Consider the following 7,700-nt stretch of genomic DNA (forward strand, 5'->3'; position numbering starts at 1 on the left):
TACCCACCCACTGCAGGGGGGGGGGATGCCTGGGTCCCATCTGTCACCTAAAATGTCAGTGTTGAGCCAACTCCTAATGGGGCTTCTGTTTGGGAAGGGGAATATAGGAAGCGAGGGGTGGGTTCCAGCTGAGCTTGGTCCCTCTCACAGCTTCCAGGGACAAGTCTTTCTGAGCTCCTCAGACTGGGACACACCCTCCTCCGTCTCTTTCTCCTGGTTAAGCTAGTCTGGGAGCAGACTCCTCCCACCAGGCCCTGGGGCCTCAGTCTTTTTCATCCTAACCTTAATTATTCTCCGACTGCAGCAGAATAGGAGCCCCAGAATACAGCTGCCTACTTAGGGACCACAGCAGTTGGGGGGGGGGGCTGTGTCCTCTGTACACAGAGTTACTGCATCTGCTTACACGAGCTGCCCCTCTGGTCCGGAGAGTCTCGGCTGTTCTGCACTTCAAGTGGCATCCAGTCTACCTTTTCCATTTAGCAATTTAACATTTATTGAGCATTATGAGTTTGCCAGGTTTTTTTTTTTTTTTTTTTTTTTTTTTACACATAAGGGAACTAAGGCCTTGCTGAGAGGCTGAGAGTCCTCATGGAGGTAACTAGTGACAATCAGCATTGGCACCAGAACACAGGTCTCCTGACTGCCCTGGACAGTGGTGCCCTGAGTGGTTGCATCTCAGCGACTTCCAGGAGCAGCTTCGATGTCCCCATTCCAGTGTATGAGGGTGCCAAGCACCCCACCCCTCTTACGCAGACTCCGCCTTTCCCTCTGAATCCAAACCCTGGCCCCTCCCTGTGCTCTAGTTCAGTATGTGCATGGGGCTCCAGCAGGCCCATGTTCACAGACCTCATTTTTGAGAGTGACCCAGGTGGTCCTGAAACCCAAGTCCAGTGTTTGACTGAAGGGGAGAGGCAAGAGCTTGCGTCCTCTGAGTGGACCCGAGCTCAGATGGGCACTGGGAGGGAGGGACAGTGCCCCGTTGGATGCTGGTCTCTTAGCCTGGCACAGAACAGCAGACCTTTATTCAAGGGCAGGAGTGGGTGCAGCCAGGGCCAAGGTTTGAACCGGCCCCATCAAGAGGCTGTGTCTAGCTGGGCTACACTGAGCTCCAGGGGGCCAGCCTCCAGTCCCTTGAGGATCTTCTGCTCCTCAACTTGCCATTGTTCTCCCCTGACCAGCCCAAGATGACTGGGGACAAGGGCAGGATGCAGTGGAGGTGGGATGGGAGGATGTCTCTCCAGGGTTCCCTGCCCTGGCAGGACAGATGGCAGGCAGCAGATACCCACAAGTATAAGCTCAGTCTTCTACCCTAGTCCGTCTTGCCTTGTCCTGTTAGAGAGTCAGTCGGCCGGCCGTTTGTGGTGAAGCCCATTCAGCTTCGGCTCCCCACTGCCTCCCCAGGAGTCCCCGAAAAGGCCTTCTTTCTGTTCCCACCTGTCTCCGTGGCCCTCTCCTCTTCCCAGATGCCACCTCGGTGTCACTGGCAAGTTACCACTGACGCTTCAGTTCTTGGACCCAAAGTTAAGCTCTTCAGCCTGGATCTGGGTCCCTCTCCCTGACATGCCCCTTCTCCTTTCTACTGTTCATAAGGGTCCTCGACTTCTCAAGCCCCTGCAGCTTCTCCTCCGCTTGGTTTCCTCATCCGAGTGTAGTGCCCGTCAGCACGATCTGGGAAACCTGTTAGATCTGGGAACTAGTTAGATGTGCAGATTTTTTTGGTTTCCATTCCGGACCTACTGAGTCAGAATGTTGGGAGTGGGACCCAGCAATCTGTTTTAACAAGCCCTCCAGGCAAGTGACGCAAAGGCTCTGTAACTGCTGGGCTCCCCACCCCCCTTGCTCAATCCTTAGCTTCCAGGTTACTAATGCTCTCCCTCTTCTGACTCTGAAGAGCTTGTGTGGGCTCCTAGAGTGAGCCACACTTCCTTCAGTTGCTGTGGGGGTATTTCTGACCTCCACTTGTACTGTGTTCTGGTGTTAGGAACAGGTCTTTGAATGTCACACCTGATAACCTAATCACTATTTCGAATGATCTCCTGTCGCTGTGCCTCAAGGATAAACTACTTTCCCCAGGGCTCAGGCCTCCCTCATAAAACCACTTATTAAGTCTCCCTTGGTCTTTCTTCCACCTCAGAGTCTCCCTGCTTTCTAGTTTCTATAGCAGCACCTACCTGCAAGGTTTCACTCCGCTGCCTCAAAAAAACCTCCGCTCTCCTGGTCCTGCTCCGGGGCTGCTGCTCAGCGTCTACCCTTGCTTGTTTGCCTACCCCCTGAGGGTTAAGGCTGTGGACACCTTTCTGAGCCCATCACAGCGGGATAGTGAATCTGGATAGGGTCACATCTATACCCTGCTCCACACGCTTTTCTCTGGCTCAACAGTGGCCACTTTGTCTAGACAGGTGTGTCACACACAGGGAGGCCAGATGAGGAGGTGAGTGGGGGCAGCAACTGGTCTGACACTCTACTCCCTAAGCCATGTCCCCTGATTTGAGGTTGCCTCTGTCTGGAAGAAAAGGGTACTGGTAGGCTTTGTACAAAGGCATGCTGCAGGTTAAGGCCCTGGGTTCACCTTCACCAACTGTCGATCCATAGGACACCCAAGCTATCCATTGGCTGCCTCTGTCTGCCCGACCTTCCCATTCAGCCCCATAAGCCCATCCTTCTGTCCATCCATCCACCCACGAATAGATGTGAAGGTCAGACAGACAGACCGATATTTTCTTTCATCCCCACCCTCTCCTCTCTTTAAACCAGGACTTCTTCCTTCCCCACTGGATCCTGGACTCAGTGGGCCTCTCCCAACGTTAGCCATTCCTTGGGACATTGCCTGCCTCCTCTTCTTCCATCTCCACTCCGCAGCTTCCATGTACCTGTGTCTAGCCCCCTGGTCTGCCACAGGGGTTTGGAGAAAACCAGTCACACCTTGGACTCACTCTCTGGGGGTGGTAGGCAGCCATTCTGCTCCTTGTCTGCTCCATCTCCCCCACCTGCCCCCTCCCCAGCCCCTTCTTCCTCCACCTTCTCATCCAGCCTGCTGGGGATGGACCAATAGAGATGGGCATCGAGGCGGGCTGCAGCTTCTGCCAACTCCCGGGCACTACACGAGGGTGTGGGCACCTCAAAGGTCTCATGGAAGCTGGCATAGTCCACTTCATAGAAGCCGTCCTCCAGGGTGAGCACAGATGTGAACCGGTGGCCCCACAGCACTTCATCTACTAGGTAGGAGCTTCGAGCTTGGCATGTCATTCCTGCGGGGAGGAGGAAGAGGCATTAATCAAAGGGATCCCGGCCTGAGCCTCCCTCTCCTGCCTCTCACTCCACAGCCCTCTTTCCCCAAGAGCCCCACCTCTCTTTGGTCAGCTCACTTCTCCATCTGCCAGCCTGTATTTCCCCTTTGAGAAGCTCAACCTTAAAACTAACTTTAGGGATCATCTGGTCCAGCTTCCCACTTCCCACAGAGCCTCCTCGCCCGCCCCCGCCCCCCGCTGAGCATTCCCAAGCCTTGGGCAGCTAGCTGAATTGATTACCTACCAGGATGGAAAGCTCACCACCTCATGAGAAGTTCAGTCCTTTGTGGATTGCATTTGTGTTTATATGCATGGGTGTTTACATGCATGGGTGTTTATATGCATTGATTTGTGTTTATATGCATGGGTGTGCACGCATATGCGCCACAGGATGTATGTGGAGGTCAGAGGACAACATGTGGGAGTTGGTTCACTCCACAGTCTGAGACCCCGGGGATCTAACTCAGGTCCTCGGGCCTTTGACCTTAGCTTGCAGGGCCATCTCACTGGCTCTGGGCTGTCTTTTATACAAGCTAAAATCTGCCCCCAGGGTCTCTACCCCTTGCATTTCACTCCCTTCCCACCTGGCGCTCCCTTAGCGTCTGTCAATATAGACCCAGGTTCCCTTAGACCTCTTCCTCAGATTGAACACTCATGACCATTTCCCACTTGATCTGGCTTTCGAGAAGTTTACTGTCTTCGTTGCAAGTCAGAATGGTCACGGAGGACCAGGTAAGGGGCCATCTGAAGTGTGACAACTTTTCCAATTGTGGCCTCCTCGATGCATAAAAGAAAGCTTGCTGCCTCTTGCTTCTGGCCAGGAGGCCCTAGCAAAGTGGCCCATGATTCTATTACATAAATGCCTTTGGAAGCTGCATCACGTTGCTACAGCAAGCCTGGGAGCCTGTGGCCAACGAAAACCCCCAGTTCTTTCTCCACCAGAGCCTTTCCATGCTGGGCTTACATAAGTGATTTTTTTTTAAAGCCTAAATGTAGAATTTTATATTTACTCCCTTTAAATGTCATCGTGTTGGGTTTTTTGGCTCATTATTCTTGCTTTTCAAAAGCAGTTTGAATCCCAAAATACTACCATCCTTCCCTGTTTTATCTCTAGAAAGATCGAACATGCTCCCACCCCCATGTCCTTTACACTGCCCTTCTCAGTCCTTGCCCTGGGTCTGCCCTGCCTTCCCTGCTGGGATTATGCACCCTTCCCTCAGGGCAGATCATTTTGTTCCCACCTCAGAGTCACCCCAATGCCATCTCAGAAGCAGAGATGTAAACATCACCAACCCGAGAATGGCTAATCCGGTTCTGTGCTATCCTGGGGACACTGGTATTCTATGGCAAAGCAGGAATAAGAGGAATCTGTCAAGGTGGGGAAGGAGAGCCCGCCCCCGCAGGGCCTCTGCAGAGAGAAGGCCCAAGAAGCAGAGATGGGGCTGAGGCTGGGGCTGGGGGGAGTAGGGATGGGTGGGAGGTGGCGGCAAAAGGGAAAAGTCCTTGTAAGAGAACTGCCCAAGATAGTGTCAAAAAGGAGGGACAGCTGGCGAGACGAGGGAGTAGCAAGGGAAGGGGAAGAGCTAGGACCAGCCTAGTCGGAGTGAAGGAGGAGTGGGGAGTGGATAGAACTGAGCAGAGGCTTTCTGCCCAGGACCAGGAACGGGTTCTCAAGGCCAGCAGCAGGGAGCAAGTCTGTCAGTAGCAGCGCTGTAGCTCCCTCTAGTGGCACTTTGGTCCTTTACTTATATTTTCCTTATCTTCAGCAGCTAGGACCTCTTAAAGGACCTGTTTTGGCTCCTATACTGATCCCAAGCAAGCTCTTGACAGTGCAGGCCTGAGTGAAGGCACTGACGTCACAGTTCCTTCTGGAAAGGAACTAGAACATCAGGGGAAGTTAAGAGTGGCAGATGGGGTAAGTGAGGCCGAAGTGAGACAGACCAGTTCTCACCTCTCCACACCTCAGTTTGGAGAATAACTCGGGTCAATCGAATTCCAGGGCTCTGGATCTCTGCGCATCAAGAACCTTGCACGGTAACCTTCATGCCAACATCGTACTAGGAAACACTGAAGCTAGACTTCCTGTGTTCTATCTAGGCTACGCTATTTATTGGCTTGTGACAGCGGGCTATTTATGGGATCTTTCTTTGGGGCTACTCATCCTCTGAAAAGTGAGCACAGTAAAAAAGTAAGCTCCAGGGGAACCTTGCTAGGATTAAGTGAATTCAGAGATGTAAAGTGCTATTCAAAGTGACATACCTGTCAGGCCAGGGCCTCAAGCTAGCATCATTTCGTAGAACTCTTCGAAGCTTTTTCTTGACTCTGCAAAGTCACCCTGTCCATCCCTTTCATTTCCATCCCTGCCCCAGCACACCCCCTCCTCCACCTGTCACCCTATACTCCACTCTCTGTCCATCTTTCTGCATGCTCGTCCTCCCACCCCCCACCCCCGTGCTTTTCTTGCTCGAGCCCTGCATCACCGCTCCCGTCCTCCAGCCTGCCCGCACCCGTGGCCTCCACCATGCCCTCGAGAATGACCACGATCTCGAAGTCGTCCCTCTCGAGGGCGCGGCGTGACGCCTCCCAGAAGGGGCTGGCGGCATCGATCTCGTGGCTGATGACAAGAGGTGAGACGAGGAAGAGGCGGTCGTCCCCGGTGTCGAAGCCCACGCTGAGGTCGGTCTGGTGCAGAGGGATGAACTCGCCCTCGAGCGTCTGGCGCGAGCGGATGAGCTTGGCGCGGATGGAGGCCTCCACGATGTGCGAGGATCGCAGGTCGCCCACGCGGAACATGAGGCAGAGGCGCCCGTCGCGCAGCGACACCACAGCGTGAGAGGAGAAGACCAGCGTGGCGGCCCGCTTGTTGGGCTGCGAGATCTTAACGAACATGCACCCCACCATGAAGGCGTTCACCATAGAGCCCAGGATGGCCTGCAGCAGCAGCAGCACGATGCCCTCGGGGCACTGGTCAGTAATGACGCGGTGCCCGTAGCCGATGGTGGTCTCGGTCTCGATGGAGAAGAGGAAGGCAGCCACGAAGCCGTTGAGGTTGTTGACGCACGGGGTCCACGCGGTGTCCTCCAGGTGCTCCAGGTCGCCGCGGCCGTAGGCGATGAGCCACCAGATGGCGCCGAAGAAGAGCCAAGTGAGCGCGTAGGCGAGCACGAAGAAGAGCAGGCTGAGGCGCCACTGCAGGTCCACCAGCGTGGTGAACAAGTCGGTTAGGTAGCGGTAGGTCTCCCGCACATTGCCCTGCTGCACGTTGCAGCGCCCGTCCTTCTCCACGTAGCGCTGGCGGCCACGGCGCCTGGGTGGCTCCTCCGACACTGGAGAAAAGGCGGCGTTCTCCTGCGCCATGGCGCTGCAACTGGAATCCTGCGGGGACTTAATAAAGGTTTGCCGAGTTTGACGGGTCCGTAATGGCGAGTAGCCCCTGAACGAATCACCCCATTCTGCTCTCTTAGCCTCAATTCCCCCTACTTGGTGGCATGGGAACAACCCAGAAGCCCACAAGCTCGGAAAGCTGGGGGCCGGGAGGGCTGGAGAGATGGCTCAAATGGCTCACTGGCAGCTGTTCCAGAGGATCTGGCTTTGGTTCCCAGCACCCACATGTGGGTTTACAACCGGTTGTAATTCCAATCTCTCTCCCTCTTCTGGCTTCTGAGGGTGTCACGCAGATATACATGAAGGCAAAAGACCCATACACATAAAATAAAAATAAAAATAAAAATAAAGGTTAAGAAAAAGTTGTACGGATCACACAGGGTAATGATCACGAACTGGGCAGCGCAGTGCAAGTTCAATGGGTAGGAAGTGTTAGAGACGTCGGTGCCACCAATCTCGATGCCACCACCTCAAGCTGAAGTGTGGAGCACCTCACAGACAAGCCTGGACCAGACTCCTGGGATTCTAAAACGTAAGAAGTGGATTCCTTGGCAGTTCCTTCTCTATGCAGAGCCCTCCCTGCCATGAGGACTTACACCACTCTTTCCCTGACCGTTATCCCTACCTCCTGCCCGGACTCTTCTTCATCATCCTGCCCAAAGGTCACAGAAAGACTATCCCCTCTCTTCTCTTTCTGAATCTCACTCTTTCTACCTCCTCCTCTGTCTTTTCTCTACCCCAGACTTACCAAGGAGAAAGAAATGCCAGCTGTGCCCAAAAAGTCTCCAGTGTGCAAAGGTTGAATGTTCCCAACATTAGGAAATTCCCATTGGCAATTCTGACTGCTTAACCGTGGTTACTGATGCTCTGATATTGCCCCCTTTCTCCTGGGCTCTTTCCCAAAGGAGACATGCAGAAAAGGGTAGCAATAGGAGGCTGGAGGCCATGTGAGATCAACTGCCCACAGCAAGGACAAAGGACATGCCAGGCCATCCAGGGTTACGCTCATCTAGTATCTTTCAACCTCTA

General features: G+C 54.0%; 1 protein-coding gene across 1 annotated transcript; it reads right to left on the minus strand.

Annotated features, from left to right (window-relative positions):
• Positions 1-445: 445 nt before the first annotated feature.
• Kcnj9 (potassium inwardly rectifying channel subfamily J member 9) lies at positions 446-7,700 on the minus strand. The gene is made up of 2 exons (XM_050142784.1): positions 5,795-7,700; positions 446-3,248 (listed from the first exon to the last, which is right to left on the minus strand). The coding sequence occupies exons 1-2, from the start codon at positions 6,642-6,644 to the stop codon at positions 2,917-2,919; spliced, it is 1,182 nt and encodes a 393-aa protein (XP_049998741.1). The 5' UTR covers positions 6,645-7,700; the 3' UTR covers positions 446-2,916.

The sequence above is a fragment of the Alexandromys fortis genome, unplaced genomic scaffold, assembly GCF_014885135.2.
Source record: "Alexandromys fortis isolate MF-2015 unplaced genomic scaffold, M_Fortis_MF-2015_v1.1 scaffold_51, whole genome shotgun sequence".
Classification (NCBI taxonomy): Eukaryota; Metazoa; Chordata; class Mammalia; order Rodentia; family Cricetidae; genus Alexandromys; species Alexandromys fortis.

Excerpts from the sequence above, each read along its gene's own strand:
- Kcnj9 (XM_050142784.1), bottom strand. The coding sequence starts at position 6,644 with ATGGCGCAGGAGAACGCCGCCTTTTCTCCAGTGTCGGAGGAGCCACCC. Across the intron at positions 3,249-5,794 it reads GGGCATGGTGGAGGCCACGG|GAATGACATGCCAAGCTCGA; the intron begins GTGCGGGCAGGC and ends TCCTCCCCGCAG.